This window comes from Xiphophorus couchianus, chromosome 5, assembly GCF_001444195.1.
Source record: "Xiphophorus couchianus chromosome 5, X_couchianus-1.0, whole genome shotgun sequence".
In the NCBI taxonomy this organism is placed as follows: Eukaryota; Metazoa; Chordata; class Actinopteri; order Cyprinodontiformes; family Poeciliidae; genus Xiphophorus; species Xiphophorus couchianus.
The window spans coordinates 35,570,989-35,591,968 of record NC_040232.1 but is presented as its reverse complement, the minus strand read 5'-3'; the positions used below and the strand labels follow the sequence as shown (position 1 = coordinate 35,591,968).

General features: G+C 37.8%; 1 protein-coding gene across 3 annotated transcripts; it reads right to left on the bottom strand.

Annotated features, from left to right (window-relative positions):
* Positions 1–2,387: 2,387 nt before the first annotated feature.
* Positions 2,388–19,640, bottom strand: gtpbp1l (GTP binding protein 1, like). 3 transcript variants are annotated; one of them, XR_003595467.1, is made up of 16 exons: positions 19,545–19,640; positions 19,074–19,246; positions 18,693–18,804; positions 16,751–16,931; positions 14,065–14,248; positions 13,180–13,344; positions 12,928–13,051; positions 12,027–12,141; positions 10,142–10,286; positions 8,380–8,562; positions 8,059–8,194; positions 7,791–7,969; positions 7,534–7,674; positions 6,123–6,173; positions 5,186–5,272; positions 3,897–4,003 (listed from the first exon to the last, which is right to left on the bottom strand). XR_003595467.1 is itself a non-coding variant. In XM_028017030.1 (15 exons), exons 2-15 carry the CDS (start codon positions 19,242–19,244, stop codon positions 3,890–3,892), a joined length of 2,001 nt encoding a protein of 666 aa, XP_027872831.1. In that variant the 5' UTR covers positions 19,245–19,246; positions 19,545–19,640; the 3' UTR covers positions 2,388–3,889. The 3 variants fall into 3 exon arrangements, 2 of the variants coding, with proteins under 2 accessions (XP_027872831.1, XP_027872832.1); XM_028017030.1 differs by lacking the exon at positions 5,186–5,272 and having other exon boundaries at positions 2,388–4,003; XM_028017031.1 differs by lacking the exons at positions 5,186–5,272; positions 6,123–6,173 and having other exon boundaries at positions 2,388–4,003.
* Between the last annotated feature and the right edge of the window lie 1,340 nt (positions 19,641–20,980).

Genomic DNA, 20,980 nt, shown 5'->3' with positions numbered 1-20,980 from the left:
TAAATAATAATAAAAAAAATACTTTTGTCATCTTTGACAGCTATTTAAATTGGTTTGATGTACTGAGACACCGGAGTGCAACAAACTTGCAAAAAAAGAGGAAATCTGGAAGAGGGAAAACACTTTCATGCCATTGTATTAAAAAAAAAAGCCTTTGCTAACTGCAGAGAAAGATTCTACAAGGTGCTGATCTTAAGGGACGGACAGGGTGGTTTCAATGTGTCCACACTTTATTTGTGCATAACTTTGACAAAATATGTATACTGCTTTCATTTTCCTTCAAAATTGTGTGCATCATTGCAGTCTGTGGTATACCAAGACAAAAACAAAAGGTACTGCAGATCATGTTCGCAATACAAACACAAATTAACCACCTAAGGAACATTGCAGAGAAAAATTCAGACTGCAAATTCACTCTCAGGCAAATAATCTGAGTGAAAACAGATATCAGTAGCTAATTTTACTCTCTTTGATCAGTGTGCTGCTTTGGAAAATTATTCCATAACTGTGCAGACGCTTGATCTTGCAGAGAGGTAGATTTGGATGCCTGATAGCCTTGATTGGCATGCCCCCAGCTTCCTGTGGGACTCCGTGTTATTTGGGTTAAACAAAGAAGAAGGATATTCATTAGGAGTCGAATATGAATAACAGTCACAGCGTTCTGGTTCATAAATATTACTCTATCCTCCTTTGTTTGGCGGAGAACATGAAACATTTGCCGGCACATATTTAATGTCTTGGCTTTTCTTGTTTTCGATTTTAAAGGTTTGTTAGGATTTCAATTTACCCAGAATGCATTAATGTCAAAAATAAAATTAAAAGTTATTCAGTCGTGCAAAATTAATAATTTTGTGGGCATTTGATTACTTAAATAAAAGTGATGGCCATAGACTTTGATGGGATGGTCAATTTTTTTTTTCTTTAAACATTTTGAGATTTCTATATTAACAAACAATAAGATAAGTTTCAAGACACTTTATCTCCAATTACACCAAATATATTTTAGAATTTCGTATCTGCAGCTTAACTATAACAGAGTAAACTCTGGAATGCTGGATATTACTTTGGACCCAGATACTCTGATATGATGATTCATTTTTAATCTCAACAGGGCTTCATGTTTCAGCTTCTCCATCTGCTTTGAGAACATCTCGACATCATTAAGATCTGGGGAGTTTCCAGGCCACTCAAGCAAAATGTCGCTCTTTGGAAGCCTACTTTTTTATTTTGCCCTGTGACACAGTGTGCTGCCATGATTTCAGGATTGTTAGAAGAAGTTGCTTCTTTTCTTCCATTATTTATTACTGCGTTAATCTAGAACAACGAGATCACTTCTTTGGACAAGAAGCAACTACAAACTAAATTGTTACGGGATACATTTTATTCACCGATGGGCATCGGGATTGTATGATAACCGTATCAGGCATTTAAAAAATATCACGGTTTTACGTACACAAAGGACAGAAATCACAACTATGAGCGCGTGCATAGGAAATGCGCGTTCAGTTAAAGAACTCTTCAGGTAAAGCTACCGAAACACTCAGTTCTTAAAATTAATCAAATACTCAATGTAACAACTCCAAAACACTCATGCAGACAAGTGAGTGTAACATGGTGATATTTGTTTAATTAATGCTAGACGCTAATGGCAGTTTGTTCATTTCGAAACAGCATAAACTTTAGCTTACCTTGTTGAATTTAGCAAGTGAGTTGTGTTTCCCCTCTCCCCCCCTCTGGCTGCCACTATCCGTCAGCAGTTTTGCACGTAGGACAACTTTCTCCCTCCAAGTTGCCATTTGTCTTCTTAACGGTAATTTCATATAGCGGACTTTATTCTCTGAGACAGGGCGCGCGCGCGCGGGACGATTCGGCGGGATTTGCAAAGCTAGTAGCTAGCAGGAGAAGCGCGAGAGCAGGGCTCGTGGTACTGCAGACTGGAGTCATTTGATCTGCACGTTATCTCTGACCAGAAATAATTAAAAAAAAATTTTTTTTTAAACCGCTTGTTCCGTCATATCATAGGAACGGTATGACGGACAATTTTTGTGGTTTAGAAACTGTCATTTTTAATATCGCGGTATTTCTTGAAAAAGACGATTGAGAACGTCCAAGTCCGGGTCAAAGGATATTCAGTATTACACAGTTTCAACTTTGCTCAGGTGTTTTAAAGGCAATTAGTTTTATTTTAAAGATCAGAACTAAAAATATTAACAATGAAAACTCAGTAAACATTTTTTTTAAAGTACATCAATGTAATAGGCTTTTTAGTTCTTCATTTTCTTGATGAGAATACAGAAAGAATTTTTTTAACCATTAGGAATATGAATATTGTTTGGATTTACTGTTCAAAGATTAAATCACATAACTGATTTAACAATATGAAACAGTCAGTTTGCTATAGCAAATTTATTTAAAAGGGTTTACATAAAAATGGCACCACTTAAATTAAACTGCTTTTTTCCCCCATTTACACAACCATCATTTTTGAATATAAATAGACAAAAAAAGATTTGAAAGCTCATTTCATGCAATCCACCATCAAATATGGGTAGCATGTAAAATGTTCTGGTTGCACAACATTTACTGTTTTTCAAACAATGTGAAGAAAATGGCAAAATGTGTAGACACAAAGACACTAAAATTAACTTAACTAGTGAGAGTCTTCATGGCTTCTACACAAAAAATAAGGTTTGTCTATGATTTAAAATATGAACAATAAAACTAAACTCCTATTACTGACCAGAAACATTTAATGTTGCATTTAACAAATCCTACTTCTGAAGTCAGAAAATGGCTGCTGCTTGCTCATTTGTGTGGACTCCAAAATAAAAAAGAGCAGCTACAATTTAGTGACTTAAATATGTTCTTCCTTGGCATTTGATGTGCATCGTTACAGTGAGACTTCTGGACCTACGAGTTATCATCATAGATCAATAATAGCTGGATGGCTGCAGTTCTCAACATGGTTATCCTGAGTTCGATTTCTGGTCTTCCCCTTCTCCAACCACTCAGCTTCCTGTCTATTTACTGTTCAATAGAGACCACTAGTGCCAAAAACATCTTAAAGAATATAATCAAATAAAAGACTAGAGGAAAACAAAAAACTAACAGTCAGTTTGAATCTAGTTAACATTTCTTTAAAAATAAGAGTGAAAAAATGTGTGTAGTTGTAAGGACTAAACGTATTAAACTGCTAAAGAAACTGAGGAAATGATAAAGCAGATAAAGTGGTTTTTCTATTAGAGATCAAACCTCAGCAAGATGGATTTTTCTTTTTAAATGGAGAGAAATTTCTCCATTTACAAACGTGTTATGTGATTTGAAATGCAACAAAAGCTACAATTTTCAGGTATCTTCTATTCAATTTCCAAAATATTGCCAAAAATCAACACTCTTTTCAACACACCAAGAACATCTTAAGCAGGGATTTTTAAAACCGGCTCCCATCAATGGTAGGGTGAACTATCACCCTATCTCAATAAATAAAGCATTTATTGAGTCAGAGATCTACGGCCAGCCATCCACATGCCGTCAAGGCAACGGCAAACCCAAAAATGACTTCCAAACAACGGAAAATGTTGTGCCCAAATGTACTTGTTTGATTCTACCTCTGTTCCATCCAAAAGGAACAATAAGGGCAGCTTACAGTAATAGAAAAGAAAAGTTTTGCAGACTGGAGGCTGGGCAAAAAAACAAGACGATGCCTCTAGTGGAAGTTCTGACAAACTACTAATATGGCGAACGTTGCAATGCACAAATGCAAACATGTTTGTAACTTCATACCACCTTCCACAGCCTATTGAGAATTACACCTTCTACTGTAGAAACAACAGATAGGGAGTCAATGTTTTTAAGAGAACCGGATGATGAGGCAGGAAATCTTCAGCCTTTAGGATGAGCCTGCTGCTCCTGTGGGCATTGCCGAAGACATGGTTGGTGTATTTTGACCTTTCCCTCGATGTCTCTGACCCCCTCGCCGACGTCCTCCGCCTCCCGATTTCAGCTGCAGACAGACAACACCACGCTGGACGTTAGGAGGAATCAGGTGAAGCTGGTTGGTTTTAATGAGAGAATGCAATTCTGGGAAGTTGAGACCACGTCTCAAAAAAAAAAAAGGTTAAGAGAAAATTATAAGGCCAAGAAAAACATATGGGATTAGATTGATTCAGGGTGCTTGAAGTCCAGAAAGTTACAATGCTGATGTCGGTTGATGTAGGTTCTGCTCATGCTAACGATTGCAGTTGGAGTTAGGATTAATTTTTATACCAAAAATAAGTATTGAGTGCTGCATATTAAAAGTAAAGATGTCGGCTTAAATTAGAATCTACTTAAAATCAAAAACAGTTTTTTTTTTTTAGACAACTACATAATTTCTTTTTTCTAAAAAGTCTAATGTTCTGTTTAACAAGCTACAAGATCCAGTAATGGTGTTTTGTCTATCTAGGTATAAATGTCAAAATAGCAATAAATGAATGTCATTGCATAATTGTAACTGTAATAGTCAATACATTACTTTAGGAAGAATTATTTATTTGTTTAGTTTTAAGTTCTTTGTTTTATGCCTACGGAAAGTTATCAAACTGCTGGGATTTTCAATAAACTGATATGTAAAACCTTGTTCTTGAACGACATGCTTCCTCTACAACAACCTGCAACATCAGCTGGAGTCGAGAGTAGCCAAGCTTTCTGACGTCAAGTTTCTCTCCACCTGTTACTGTGCGTGAGTTTGCGAACGCAACGTGAAAAAGACAGCACAAGTGTGTGTTTAGATACAGAAACAGGTGTGCGTCTAGGGAAGGGGGGAAAAAAAACTCCTGTACGCAGTCTGTGGCCATTTCTCCACTTCTCCAGGGAGGAATCTGCCTATGGAAAAGAATTTGTTAACCTCAGATGCTGTGTGTGAGGTGTAGCAGCCAGTTGCTATCTGATATATACTGTATGTTTCTTATATATATAATATATAAGACACAGTGTCTTAAAGAGGAAGCTTGCTTGGTACGGATAAAGACGAAGAGTCTCGCTCGGGGGACCCATTGTCAGTCAAAACTTATTACTCTCTAAGCTACTGCTGACTGAAGGCTCACTAATAATCCAGCTACGCAGAGACAGGATAGCGGTCCTCTGGGTTCTGTTGGCAGTTTGATTGACATAAAAGGTGTACTGTCTAGTTGTGTCACACTTTTACCTTTAACATAGACACAGCAGTGCTTTGTTGCTCACAGATATGCTCCTTTGAGGAATCTACTAGGCATGCTCATGTGGCTAATGGTAGCTGTTTTAAAAAAAAAAAAAAGGCAAGTATCAACTTAATTAAAGCTCAGGTTAAATATTTGATTTTATTTTTCAAAAGGAAAGGTAACAGACAAAAAGGCAATATTAGAAACATTTTATAGCTATGTACAAAAGAACTAATTAAATTTTGCTACTGTTATTCATTTGCAGAATCCAGATATTCAGGTCAGGTAGTAGCATCTACCCGGTTACCACAAACATGTATATATAAGTATATATACATGTATATATGTATATATATATATAATATGTATAAGTATGTATTCTGATGGAGCACAGTATTTCTGCAAATAGCAGTAGGACCACAGCAAGAAGGCAGAGGAGCTTGATTTTTTCTGCAGACGATCTCGTATGTTATAGTTTTGACAAATATGTAAAAATAAAACTTTCTTCTTTTTTTCTACATATTTGTATGCAGTACGTAACATTAAATAAACGTTACGTACTGCAGCTTTAATAGCAGAAATTAAAACCTTAGTGTTGTAACGTAGAAATTTGTACCCCAAATGGAGGTTAAAGTTCAATTGAAGACTTCTATGCAAATCTAATTTATCAATTAAAAAAAGGTGTGTTTATCACAAGTGACTTGTTTTTATTGAAACAAAAATGATTAAAAAGCAGTCACTATTCTTCAACATTTTTATTAAACCGTTGGTTTATTGTTTTCTTTATATAAGAATATTATTCTGCCTTCATCTTTGTGGTCTCTCAATATTTCTGAGAATTGCCTGATGCTGTATTTACTTCCATTTTTTGTTGATTTGTTCACTTTTTCAGCTTTCTCTGTGCCACGTTAAGTCACTGCTTTCAGAGCCCGCCCCCGTCTTTACCTTGTTTTCTTTGTTGTCATCTTTACATAGAGCATCTTCCTCTGCCACTGTCTAACGCAGCATGTTAAGACAGCGAGGGTGAGAGGAACAGGACAACGATGCAGTTAAAGCACAGAAAATGAGTGGCAGAAATGAGGGGAGGGAAAAAAATGAAATGAAATCACAGTAATGATAAGGGAGGGTATGTGAAGACAGATGTAGAGTACAATGATGGCCAATGAAGGTCAAAACAAAACATGTATGCCAACCAAGAAGGGAGGGAGGGAAGGGAGTGTAGAAGAAAGAGGAAAGCACAACAAATTAGCAGGAAAGATTTGAAAAGGTCAAAACACACAAAAAAAGCTTCAAGTGCAATTTTGAAAAGCTAGCAACAGTCAATTTATGTTTCTTGAAAGCCAAAGTTCAAGGCAAATAAACTGACAACAGCAGCAATACTCTTCCAAGTGGAAGTGGTCACTGAGAAAAAAGGACGACTGTTTTCAGGATTCAGTGGACCCCCATCTTTTGGAGGTTCAGTAATCACAGATTCACACATTTGGTTATTTTTTGGTGGAACATAACTCCAAATGACTTGTTGGAAATCAGTGTATTTTCAGATTTATTTCACAGCAGTCTGAAATATTCAAAAGAAAATGTAGATTGGGAAGCTAAAATAAGCGCAATGCTACTTGTCATGATTTTGGCTGGCAATTGGAAAATCCAATTACCAATCCAGGAGCAGCATTTATTGTCCTGGGCTCTGATTGGTTGTACCCTCAAGAACAGACAAGGGATGAATGTCAGCTTCCCCAATTTCCACAGCACACGTTGGGGTAAATTTGGTGTTTGAAACATTAAAGTAGACCGGTAAAAGGATTTTTAGAGGGGCTCTCGAGTATTTGAGGATGTTAGCTATTTTTGGGCCCCTGTGGTCAATGACCCCAAATGAATACCGAACGATAAAAAAACGACAAATCATTCAAATGGAATTTATTGAGCTTATTTTAATCTATTGAGCGAATAATTGATTTATTACGACGAGCCTACTTGTTCATAAAAGCATCAGTTTTTGTTTTGAAAATCAGTTTTACAGGCAAATTGAAATTATTTATAATTTCTTGTTGGTCTAAATTTAAGTACCACAATCATGGCTTGAGGTCAGAAGAAACCAAGTGTTTTTGATTTCTGGAAATTCTTCGACAACGCGTTTCAAAGAATTTCAGAAAATGCACCAGAAAAATCTGTTGCGATCACTCCTACTTTTAATATGAAGGTTTTCCTTTAAGACAAAAAAAAAAAAAAAAAAACATACTTCGCTAACTTTCTTATTGAGAAACGTTTGCAAGTAAAATAGTTTGAGACTGTCTGGCCCGTATTCTGGTTAAAGCCTTCTACAAAAACACCCAGCTGAAGCCGGGGACTGATGACTCACCGATGCCATAGTTGGACTAAGCGGTCGTGCTGTTGACCCCGTGTCTTCGCTCCCTGTCGTTCCCTCTCTAGAAGACTTCCTACTGACCTGAGACTTGGCCTGCTGGGCTTTGGCAGCTTGTGTGCTCACCGACTGGAGGAGCTGGGAACATGGCTGGTTAGTTAGTCCTATTTGCTAAACACATAGCTAATATTAACGAGCAGGGACTACTTTGTTTACTGGTGTAAACTGAAACAAACAGCCATGAGGCCCTTTACCTTGGTGATGGTGCCAACGGCTTTGGTGCGACCTTCCCTGAACACGAGCTTCTGATCACAGTGCAGATACTCGGGTGTCTTAATGAAGCGAAAATGGACTGAAGCCTTGTCCCCTGTCCTGAGGCAGTCTTTATTCATGGTCAGGATAGTGGCGGTCTGTCTGATGCTGCCACAGTGGACTACGAGATGGAAAGTCAACAACACGTTTACTTGGACAAGTAGGTTTTATACAAGAGAAAAGGCTTGTGTCCATAATAGTTCAACTCACCCATGGCCTGGTACCTTGGAGATATTGTGGTTGGATGGTGAAGCACCAAGATCTCAGCCTCAAACTCCCAGGTAGCCTGAGGCATTATCTTTGGAGAGACCATCACCATTCCTTTCCTGATTGATGACCTTTTAATCTGAAGACATGAATGGAGGGTGAAAACAAAACATCACTACAGATAAAAAATGAAAAGATGATTTTTGGTGCAGAACAACTACAAAAACTTTAAAACCTAGTTTAAGAATTGTTACAAAATGACTTTTTCAGAGGTGAAATTTCATACACTCCCCTCGATAAAGGTCTAAATGTTTCCCTACTGACCTTCTTCAGAGCGAAGGATGCAGTCTGTCCACCGTGGACCTCCCTGACGGGCATCCTTTTGCGGTGGATGGACTTCACCGTGATGGGGATGAAGATACCGAGCGGGTCTGGGCCTAAGAGTAACGTGTCATTGAGTCGTATCAATCCGCGCAGCGTAGTACCAGAAACCACCGTACCCACACCCTGCCAAAGAAGATCGACATGAGACCAGGAGCAGAGCTAGACCTCATCACTACGGTGATTGGCTAACTGCTTCAGAGCTTCGTCGGTGCTGAACTAAAGGAGTATTTAGCACTTTTTTTTAATAAAGTCTCAGCAATTTTTCATCCATAAACCCCAAAATCTAGGGCCATCAAACCTGATATGGATAATTCTGCACTGAACAGAGATTTGCTCAAATAGCTAAAGATTTTATGAAACTTTTACTTTATACAGTTGAAAATAGATGTTTACATACAATAATTAAGACATGATACTTTTTGACGTACCAATCAAAGACAATGCTACCAAATACTGAGGAAGTGAAAGTTTTCAATTTTGAAGACATTAATTAATAAATGTCAAATTTATTTATATAGCACTTTAAAAACAGGTTCAAAACTGCACCAAAGTGCTGCACAAAATGATAATAAAATAAGTTGATGAAAAGAAAAGAGAAATATTACAAGAAAGGGAAAAAAACAATCCATATATATTGTTAAAATAATATAAGTAATAATAAGTATAAAAAAAAAAGACAGAAGAGCTACGGTATCAGGTCTCAATTGAATGCTAAAGAATAGAAATGAGTTTTAAGAAGCGATTTTGAATGATCCGGGCTGTGGGCAGATCTAATCTGAAAAGATAGAGTATTCCAGAAAGTAGGAGCAGCAACAGAGAAAGCCCGATCTCCTTTTCTCTTAGATCTCTGACATTTTCTCTCATTATTTAGATATTAGGAAAATATAAATAATTTTGGTAATTCTTTCTGACCTAAAACAAGATTTCATCTGATCCCGCTTCAGACACCCAAGAGAAAAGGTGTGTGCGAGTTTTTTTATATAGTGTATGTAAACTTCTTGCTTCATCTGTAGGTGAAAACACGACAACGTAGCATCTTCAAGTCGCGGTTGCCACTGGAAGCAACTTAAAAATAGACAGATATAATGAGCACAGTATGTATAAGAGCAAAACTTGGATACTTGTTGTTGATTCGTCGATGCCTTAATAAAAACAAAAAAATGGTGGCGTCTTTCTTTCACCAAAACTATGAATCTCATCTTATATTTTAACTTGCTTTGGAATGTGGAAAGGAAGTACTTTTTTTTCATTGTTTCATACTTATTGGAAATCATTGACTCTACTAATGAGGATGTTTCACTTTCTTCACATAGATTTTTTTTCTCTAGAAGCATGTAACGCTATAATCTTTATTTTAGCTATGAGTGTCCACCCAAGCAGAATGTTCTTGCTTTTAAATTCTGCTTAGATGGTAAAAAAAAAAAAAAAGAGACAAGATACCCTGCGCACACACACACACACACACACACACACACACACACACACACACACAGAGAGTGCATTCATGCAATTCAGTTTTATTTGTTTTCTACATCAGAACTGACATTGGCAATCACCTGTGGCAACGGAGTGTCAAAACAGAGTTTCTAAATTGGTTCAACTTTAATGTTTGAACCTCTCGCTGGCCCCTCGCTGTAAATCACTTTTTGAACTTTTAAAAACCTCTCAGAGCGGGCGGCCGAGTGTGCAACCAATTCCTTACCGGCACAGAGTACGTGTCGTCAATTTGGAACTCTGCGGGCTCGTCGTTGTTGAAAGTGGTCCTCGGGGAGAGCAGGTTCAGGAACATCTTCAGCAGGTCCATGTTCTCCCCCGTAACGTTGGAGATTTGGAAAATGGGACACATCCTTAAAAACATGAGAGAAGCTCAGTGGTGAGCATGGGGGAAAAAAATCTATATATTTAATTTAGCAGCACTGTTGATGTTGAAAAATACTTAAGGAGTTGTTTGCCAGGCACATATTTTATAGCATAATCATACAACTATGTTAGCTTAAGTTGTTATAAAAGTGGGGATCCACAGTGGCGCAGCGGGTAGAGCTGTTGCCTTGCAGCAAGAAGGTCCTGGGTTCGATTCCACAGAGTTTGCATGTTCTCCCTGTGGGCTTCCTCCCACAGTCCAAAGACATGACTGTTAGGTTAATTGGTCTCTCTAAATTCTCCCGAATTTGTGTGTGAGTGTGTGTGCATGGTTGTTTGTCCTGTCTGTCTCTGTGTACCCCGCCTCTCGCCCGAAACGTTTCTAGGTAATTTAACGTCTAGAAATTGGGCGTCTGTCTCTTTCTGAAACTCCGCCTTCATAACATGGCTCCTCTATTAACAACATTTTTGCCAGCGTTGCTCTAAGACGTAGCTCCTATAATGAGCTCAGCAGATGTTCAGTTCCATCAGGTGTTTGCTAATTGCAGCTGGCTAGTCTGAAGGAGCTGAGTGGGGGAATCACACTTCTGTGAGGCAGAAGCTTGGAAACTGGAGCCATAAGGAGTGACTAGGGCCACACAGTCGTTTTGCACAGCTGAGTGGTTGCCACGGGAGATTAAAGAATTCCTCAAACATGCATGAAAGACTCAAAGCAGCACTCCAGATAACTTTTTGATGAGGGAACAACATTATAACATGATGTAAAACTCAAAAAACTCAATATTTTGTATAATACTGACCCTTTAAATTACATAGCTGAGGAACTCAAGTGAGTTTCTAGAAGAGTTGGCTACATCTAAATGGATTTGTGTAAATGGCCGCCCCCCTCCAAGAACTCCCCGATTTGAATTGGTCGTGGATCATAAAGCATTCTCGTTTCATTTCAGTTTCAAAGAATGACAAGTAAAATTTCTGAATTTATTATAATGTTGAAGGAGACGGGCAAGAGATTGCTTTCCAATGGAAGCTAAACAACCAACATCAGTTAGCAAACAGCATGTTCTGGTTACCCAGTTAAAGGCGTTTTCTCCTGCTAGCGTAGATGGCAGCATAGCACTCGTGCTCCTGTGTACTGCTAGTCGGCTGGCTGAATGAAAAGTTTGATTCTGTCTCTTTTACAAAAAAACAACTTTTAACTCATAACATTTAAGAAAACATTCTGGTCTCAAAAACTACAGAGAGGTAAGGTTTGAAAACTAAAGTCTAGCCAACCGCCGCTCTTGTTTACATTGTTTTTAGAGGCGCACCGACACCCGGTCACCAATATTTGAAAAGTCTGACCTACTGATTCCGATTTTGGCCGATACCGATTTTTTTTGTGTCTGCAAAGTCACCCAGCATAATGACAAAGTCGCTCAGTTAGCAACAGTGGGGTGAGTATCGTCAACCGCGCACGTAGATCAGTCACCGTGCGTTTTGTACGTTTTGCTGTACAATAAATCATCCCAGAAGTTATTATTACAATAAACAATGACATTGTTGGTTTGGGACCACTTTTAAGTAACATAATGGTAATACAATAATAATGTAAGTGCAGCCTCTCAATGTTCAATAAAGCTTAATTTCTAACATTTGACATTTGAACTGGAAGACATTTTAAAAATCCAAAACAAATAAACAAAAACAACAAATAATGAGGGGTAATTATCATTACTCTGGAAGCTTACCTCTCTGAACTAAAGTTGGAGGCGGTGACAACAACGTCATCCTTGTTCTGGACCAGAACCGGTATTTTCCTGCAGCCTGGGGACTTTAATAATCTTTGTAGTAATTTTAGTGTCTCTGTCGCAACAAAAAAAGAAAATAAAAACAAGTGTTTTTACAAAGTGCGCAAACATCACAGACTGAAAATAACAGACTTCATGACCAGGAAGAAGGAAGCGGTTTAATGATGCATGTTAACATGTTATCCATTGTGACATTTCAGGTCAGGAATCCTGACGCTTCTATTCCGTAATTTTTCTCACACAACCTTCTTTTGTGTTACGTTGAAATCTCCCCTGGTTTTGCTGGTTTTACTGGTTTACTTCCAGAGTAATTTTTGTACCTGCTGATTACCATTAATTATGAAACTATGAAATCATTTAAAAGCCAAGAATTTAAAACGTAGGTATAGATCAGGGATCTGCAACCTGCGGCTCCGGGGCCGCAAGTGGCTCTTCGCAACTTCCACAATGGCTCAAGCTAATGTTTTTAAATACAGCTTTAACTATAGCAAATGTATATAGCCATTTTTAATGAAATAACTTACTTGAAATTCGACAACATTTACACCAAAAGTACCATTAACATATATTTTATCTATTTTTTTTGTCATTGGCTTGTAAATGTGCTTTTTTAAAAATATAAATTTCCCACAAATATCAACATCCTACAGCAGAAAATGTATTTGTCCTCTTTTTCCCAAGGTTTAGTGTTTTTGTTTATTTGTTGATAGTTCCAACAAAAGCCAACCACATTCACCAATAAAAATGACATTTTCTTAACACTGAATCTAACCACAAAGTGCATAAAATGGAACTTGCATCTCCAGCTTTATCATGTATGCATTCTGCGCCGTCTCCTTACCTTGCAAGATGTTAGCTGGACACATATCTATCTTTGTAACAACTACAAACACCGGCACATTCAGGGCCAACGCCAGGCCAAGATGCTCCTTCGTCATGCCAACTATGCCGGCGTTACTGCCCACCTGTGAAAAGACGTGAAACCACAACAACAAAAATAAAAAATAAAAAAAGAGGTAAGAATCATTGCCACTTTCTTTCAAACAATAACATATGCTAAAAAAGGATTAAGAAACATAAACACAAGAGTCACCATAAGCATGCAGAAGTCTGGCAGGTGGCCCGTCATCCCAAACACGGTGGTTTTCAAGTACTTCTCATGGCCAGCCAGGTCAATAAAGGTGATGACCTTTGAGGATTTCTCGCAGATCTTGGTCCAGTCCAAGCCTCCGCCGTGGCTGTCTGGCTTGTTGACCACCTAAAGTAACAGAGGGACACAGACATTGACTTTTTTATCTATTTCTTTACATTGAATATATATATATATATATATATATATATATATATATATATATATATATATATATATATATACAGTATATACTGTATATTTAGCTAAATAATTGTTTGATTAAATTTCAGCCTTCAGTTTACTTTGGTAGGAGACCACATCATAACCAATATTGGCATGACAATATTTTTGTACATTTGGGAACATCTCTTATGCGCCATTCTAATACGGAGATAAAACATTTAGAACATATCAGCCACCCTTAGGTATGGATATTTTTTTTGGACGAATGGAAGTCTGTCTTCAAACTCCATTGGTGTTGTTTGTTTCCAACTCCAATTTGTCCAATTCCAATTTGTTTCTTTCACCCAAAAAAACAAAGAAAGAAAAGGTTTTTCTCACATGCAGAACACAACCGGTAAATTCAGGAAATTCCCACCAGTTCATTCAGTCTTGATGTCGACCAATTGCCAACCTCTCTGAGGAGTTTCAAATTCGTCTTTTCAGCAAATCTGTACAAATGTAAATCTTTTTGTAGTATGCCCACATTCCAATATAGCAGACGAGCCTCACAGTAGATGAACAGAACAATAGATGGATTTTGTACCATTCTCCTTAATGTTTTTGCTGAAAACCAAAGTATGCCAATGACCCAAACATCAGGACTGTCATACTCCTACGGCTCACCTGACCCTCCTGGTCGAACCCCAGGATGTCGTTGCCCACGCTGCTGGTCCTGCCACTCTCCATTTCGTGCTTGTGCCTGAAGAGCTTCTGGCGAGCGAAGCCTCGGCCGTTGTCCAGCTCGCCATGGGTCAACACACCGAGCAGCGTGCTCTTCCCAGCATCCACATTGCCAACAACTGCAACTCTAGAGACAAGACGACAGAACGTCAAGGGTAGGTAATTAAAATTTCTGCTCTGGATAATGTCTACTGGGATATTGTATTCATATATGATCATTTAAAAACTCTCTAAATGTGAAGTCTTAACTTATTTATTGGTCCAGTACTCAACTGGTTCCAAGCTTACCTAAAGAACGGAGCTTTTAGTGCCCACAGGTAACTTTTCACAGGAATGGGGATTAATCACATGTGGTGTACCACATGGTTCAATCCTGGGGCCCCTCCTAATTTAATATCTACAAGCTCCCATTAGTTCAGGTTATAACAATAGGAAATAAGATTAGTTGCCAGAACTCACAGATGATATACAGCTCTACATTACAATGTCAACAGGTGACTCTGAACAGCTAGAATCTAGTGATCAAACCCAAAATCTGAGGGGAGTGATGAACCTTAAGAGACACACAAATACAGTTACAAAGTCGGCCTTCAATCATCTGAGGAACATTTCCAGGATTAGAGGACTACTGTCTCAGCAAACTCATACATCTTTAGTCAAATTGATTACTGCAACAGTGTCTTCAAATGTTTGCCTAAAAGAAAATAAAAAGAGAAAAAACAACTTTTGATTTTTTGTAATAAATGGAAATTTGATCGACATATTTGATGTACATTAGCTTAAAGATTTTGATGATGGCATTTGACAAAATGTAATGTTTACTACTGATTTCATAATTGATGATTATTATATTTTTACGGTGTGAAGCACTTTGAACTGTGCTGTTGCTGAAATGTGCTGTACAAATAAACTTGAGTCGACTTCCAAAAAGGCCTTGCCTGACTTTATTCTTTTTTTTTTCCAAAGACATTGTAACAGTGAGTGGATGAGAATGAACACACATCACCATCTCCTTTAACACAGCATCTAAGGGCTAAATTCAATGAATTTCTTGAATAACAATATAGTTTCTCTTTCGGGCACAAGAATGGAAACAAAAGAAGAAAGAAATGAAAATCAAAATGAAACAAGAACAAGCAGCCGGCAGCCAGGTACACCAGGCTCACATGCATTACTAACAGGCTTTGTGCTGTAATAACCTCATCTGTTAGTGCCACCGTATTTACCGTTAGAGGTTTTATGTGCTGGTACAACTGCAGTGGAAATGTGCTCACACTATAATCAGATGAAAAGTAAAAAAAATTATGTTATTATACTTTTTGATGTTCAAATATCACCCAATCTAAGGGACGAGTTATTAGCTGATTGTGGGCATTTAGGAAAGAGACGAAACAGATCTGAAAATAAATCTAGTAGAGTATTCCATTAAGTGAGTGACAGCAGTAGTCAGTGCAAAATGACATAATATTCCTATTATTACAATCATAATAATGTGAATTAAGGCTGGACAATAAATCAATAACAATATATATCACAATAAAGACATGATCAATGTCAATAGATAGTACATCTAATATAATGTTCAATCAATTCACTGAATTCCGATTCAGAACCGCACAGAATTCTGGGGGATGTAGGCAGAGGAAAGACTGCATAGGTGCTCAACCTTGAATTAAGCAACGCTGGTGGCAACCCGACAGGTTGGTTACCTAGCAACAACCTATCAGGCAACTCGAGCAGCAGCGGTTTCAGGTTTTGCTGCTTCAAAACAAAAACAACGGCGTAGAACGAAGGAAGGTAAAGGAGTACAACAGGTTGAGAGGAAGCTGTGGAAAAAACAGGACAAGTCACATAACCAGTTTGGTGACATTTTAGATATTTAAAAACAAAAATAACTAATCAATAACTATTGGTAAAGACTGATGTGAAACATTTATGTCGCGGTGAGTTTTTCAACCCTAATGTCAACGTAGGAGTGAATAAATTTGTCTTCTTCCCACTCCTTTTCAAACTAAATACATTCTGCTCTCTGCCCAAATAAAATATATTACTGTATTTATTTGTGTATAAGTGGGTGCATATTTTCTTTATTAATTTTTGTAACCTACCAAGTGGTATAATATGTATTATTTTCTTTTATGTGGCTTGAAAAAATAAAGCAATAACAACCTAACCGCCTCATATTCGGTTGAATGAAGGTCGTCAAACCAGTTCATTAGTTTGAGTTGAACAACGTTTTGCTTTTGAGATGAAATGACTCCACCCATCCCAACTATCATAGAGGTAAGAGGTTAACTTCCACTGAGAGACTGCCACTGCTCCACACAGATGCCCCAGCACCCTCCTTCACATGGTTTACATGCCTCTGGCCTGCCACAGATGCACTGAAACCCATCAAAAACTCTCAAAAGCACACAAAGAACATCCAAACTGAGCACAGAAATGCTCCGGCCGAGGAGGAAACCGTGTCAAAGTCATGAATATTTCACAAAAGCTTTTCATCTGCAGTAGCAGATGAAAAAAAGTAACACATTCAGAACAAACTGTACAATGTCTGGACAAATCCTCCTCGACTTCATCGCCAGTTTACATTACTAGGCCCGTTCCTAGAACCCAGAATAATTCATACCTCACTTCCAGGAAATCCTGCTCCCCGACTCGCCGGCGGATGAGGTAGTCTCGAATCTTCCCGCCGCTTTCCGTCCTCTCCCTCAGCAGGATCAGGTCAGCCTCGATCTGCTCACACAGCGACCGCACCGTGGCCACCGACGCCTCCATGTCCTTCTCATCCAGACCGTAATCGCCTCCATCTGCACAGAAAAACGACGAGACGGCGCTTACTGGACAGCGGGACTGAAGCAGCGGCAGTCCTGTGAGAGAGGGCAAAGCCCAACTGAAAGACGTAAGACGTATAAAATAGTGGAACAAAAGATTTATGGGGATGTCAGTATAGAAATTTGAAAAACTTCAATTACCGTGACCCTAAACAACCCCCTGAAACGACTTAATTATAGCGTATTACCTTCAAACAAACAAAGAAAACCATACAGTATTTTTTTAAACACTGCAAAAACAAAATATTACCAAGTATTTTTAGTGTACTTTCTTGTGAAAATATCTCGGTAGACTTTAACAAGTCAAAAATAACTTACAAGTAACTCTTCAGTATGACAGGAGCTTGTTGTAAGTCAAGAGTTCCTTAATATTTATGGAAAAGTACAAGGGGAAAAAGTCCTGTAATAAGTGAAATAATCTTTCAGAGCAACTAGTGCATTTTTATCAATATCAAGAAATTGTTTGCTTAAACCAAACTCCTAAATCTAACTGTGAAGCTACTTGTAAGTTAGTTTTGTCTTATTTCAACTGTACTACTTGCACAATAAACTCGACTAAAAACACTTAGTGAAATTGTGTGTTTCTGAACGTATAAATACTAAAGAGGTGCATTCACTTCAGTAGAATATTTTTCCAAGAACGAGTCGGATCAACTTCCATCGTGCTTTATGCAGCTGCGAAGTACTGCTGTCCACTTACAGACAAGAAAAGCTGCGTTACCCTGAGAAATGAAGACATTTACTCAGGTCAGCTGGTAACCTGGGCAGAATAAACACAGAAATGTGTTTTTAAGCCCTGACAAACGATACCCTTTTACATACGCACTGCAGGTCCCGCCCACACACCCCGTCCAGAATGCCACATAGGTCAGGCATGCTGCTGCAACGGGCAAAAAGAAGTCTGGCTGCCAACAAAAGGCTCTCGTGTTTGTGTGTGTGTGGGTGTGTGTGGAATAGAGGCAGTTTTAGAGCGAAAGCCAAACAACAAACAGATAGGATTTACCATGTAGGGTTACTTTTGCCATGTTTGCATATAGATAACTTTTACTTGCGGATTTATGTAAATCCCCGACAACATGTTCTGCATTTTACGCTCACATTTGAGAAAAGTAGTAGAGATGCCCCAATTACAATCACCGGGTATTAGAGAATTTTACATTCATGGACTGATTGGTGACTGGGAGGTCAGATACCAAAAAATCAGATTTTTTTTTTCTTTTTTCAACCTACACATCTAATACCACTTTTAGTCCATAAATGATCAAACCTACAGTTTTAACTAGAGTTAATTTTTTTAAATTTGATAAAAATGGGGCGCTGGGCGCCTCAGTTGGTAGAGAACACACACCATGTGCGTAGGTTAACTGGGTTGTCCTGGGTTCAATTCCGGGTCTCGAATCATTGCATGTGTTCACCTATTCTTGTAATTTCTTAATGGAGAGTTGTTCAAATCACATTTTAAACTCTTTTCAAAAAAGGATTTGGTCAAATGTTTAAATACACCAACAATGAGCTGGATTTTAAATAGGTTAAAATGCAACCAAAGTCCACAGAGAAAATGTAGAAAGAAAAGGAGCAAAAAAAATTACAATAACCAGCAGAAGAATCTGCATAATGTTTTTGTTTTTATTGACTGATACCATCTGTATGTGTGCTCTATAACAGATACTAATATTTGTTAGGAAACTGTGGTTCTTATTTGCTTAAACCCAAACTTCATAAAATCATCCATACTACCTGAGCCCATCCCGACCACATAGATGGTCTCGCCACATCCCTCTTCTATCCGCTCTCTTAGCTGCCGCAGTAATGAATCGTACTGTTCTCCTGTTGGGCTCACAAGAACCAGCTGAAAAATGAGAGACAGCGACAGAAACATCTCATCAGCAAACCACATGAAACGTTTTACTCTTTAGGTTCAAAGGTCATCTTGTTCCCTAATGATTTCATTCAATATCAACAGTTAATGTTTGAACAGATGTCTTGAAAGTCTGCACTTTCGAGTCATGTTTTTTGGAACATCTACACTGTGAAGATTTAATATCACTGCTCTGCAATTTGTTTTTAAGCCATCAGCTTCTTCAATTATTTTTTCCCCCCGATTGTAACGGGGCTCACCTTTTTGCTCAAGTCTAGGTAATCCACAGACTGCCCATTTGTCCCTTCGCCGTCCTCAAAGTCTTCTCCGCACGACGGATCATCAGCACATCCCCGGTCCGGTGCGAACATACAAGCTGGCACTATGGACTCTGGAGGTGTTGAGCCTGGACATGTCGCCGCTGATGCCATATCTAAAAGCAAACAGCGTTAAAAAAATAATAATCAGAATTAAATAATCTTACACTGTTCCTTAGCTGTTCCTGACTGGATATGAATAGTAAAAGTTAGCAAATAGTAAACACAAAAGTTAGGCTGAGTACCATATAGACCTAGCTAACGCTAACCAAAAGCCGAACTTGGAAGTGAGAAAACAACTCTATACTTGATTAAAACAGACGAACATAAACCTTCACGTGTCAGTGCTCTTATACTTTTAATTTTGCATTTACAGAAATGGGTCGTTAATGTGGCAATGAGTTCAAAACATACCAGTAAATAAAAGCTAGCAGATCAGCTAACTTTGTTGTTTACTCTATTTGGCTTCGATTTCTGGGCTCACAATGTTTGTCCCGCCCACAACGAAAGCAAAGGCAAGGGATTGGCTACATAATGTTACGTCATGAAACAAGTAGGCTATGTTGCATTCGAGGAACAGGGAAAGAAGAAATTTTCTCCTACACTTCTTTGATAAAAAGTTAAACGTATGAATATGTGCTTATATCTACGAATAAACGCCTTGTAACATGAATCCCAATTTAATTGTCACTTGAAGATATTACATTAATTATTTTCAAATCAATTAAAGACTAAATGTATGGTACTGATATTGAAATAACTATCAAAGAACGCAACTTCCAACTTAATTCAAAATGGAAGATTCTTCAAATAAAGTTAGCATGCTTTACGTTAAAAATGTCACAACAACTCCTTTAGAAATACAAAGAACTAGGCGAGGAAATGTCTTTAAAAAATGTTTCGTTTTGGGAACATTAATCATTCAGTATCTAGAAAATACTGTGTGAAATCTGTCACTGCAAATGAATGCCATGAATGCATCATGAGACACAAACCGCACCCACTTGAGTGGGCGTCACCTCGAAACTAAAATTATATATTCCTAAAACTCAAGTCCATGACACGTAGACAGCACTTCATGGTACATTATTGTACAATGATGTACCATACTGGCAATAAACAAGAACTAAATAAATTAAATCATGTAAATTATTGTGGTTGTTGTCCAGTTTTAAAGGACGATTCGGTCTCAGTGCAATTCAAATGCTTCGCGCTGACAATAAAATATTACATTATCTTTTACTGCTGCAGAACTTGTACTAAGGCCAATCACGGTTTTCCACTTCCGAGTGAAGCTTGGAGTGAGACCGGGGTCCAGATGGTGCAAGTCATAAAAGCGTTGTGTGTCATCAGGGTTATTGCACTCACATATTTTTTATTATAGGTCCCTGAAATATGAACAAAACCAACATGATAAGAAATTGATTTTAAGTTGACAGCTTGACAAGTTAGCTAAATGATCTGCTAATCACATTTTATTTTTTCTATAGATTACTTATCAAGTTATACTTCACCTTATTGTTTAGTACTGTTTTTAACTTTTTTATTTTTTATTTTTTTTAGCTTCATAGGAGATGTATCCGTCGTGGTATAATTAACCAGTATCACCAGTATTTTATTAATTTATTTTTTATTAATTTAGAATGTCATAATTTACAATTTTATTATTTTAATAATTTATCATTTATGGTGAGAATAATAAATTATGAAATATTCATAAGCAAATAAAAAAATCTAACTTCAGCAGACTGAGAGTTGGTAACCCTGGGAGAATGCATCCCATAAAACCTACACGTGCCTAAAACATTCATACTCGTTGAACTTGCACGGTAATAGCAAATGTAACCACT

Excerpts from the sequence above, each read along its gene's own strand:
- gtpbp1l (XM_028017030.1), bottom strand. The coding sequence starts at position 19,244 with ATGGCATCAGCGGCGACATGTCCAGGCTCAACACCTCCAGAGTCCATA. Across the intron at positions 14,249-16,750 it reads CAGGATTTCCTGGAAGTGAG|AGTTGCAGTTGTTGGCAATG; the intron begins GTATGAATTATT and ends TCTTGTCTCTAG. Across the intron at positions 10,287-12,026 it reads TCCAACTTTAGTTCAGAGAG|GATGTGTCCCATTTTCCAAA; the intron begins GTAAGCTTCCAG and ends CATGTTTTTAAG.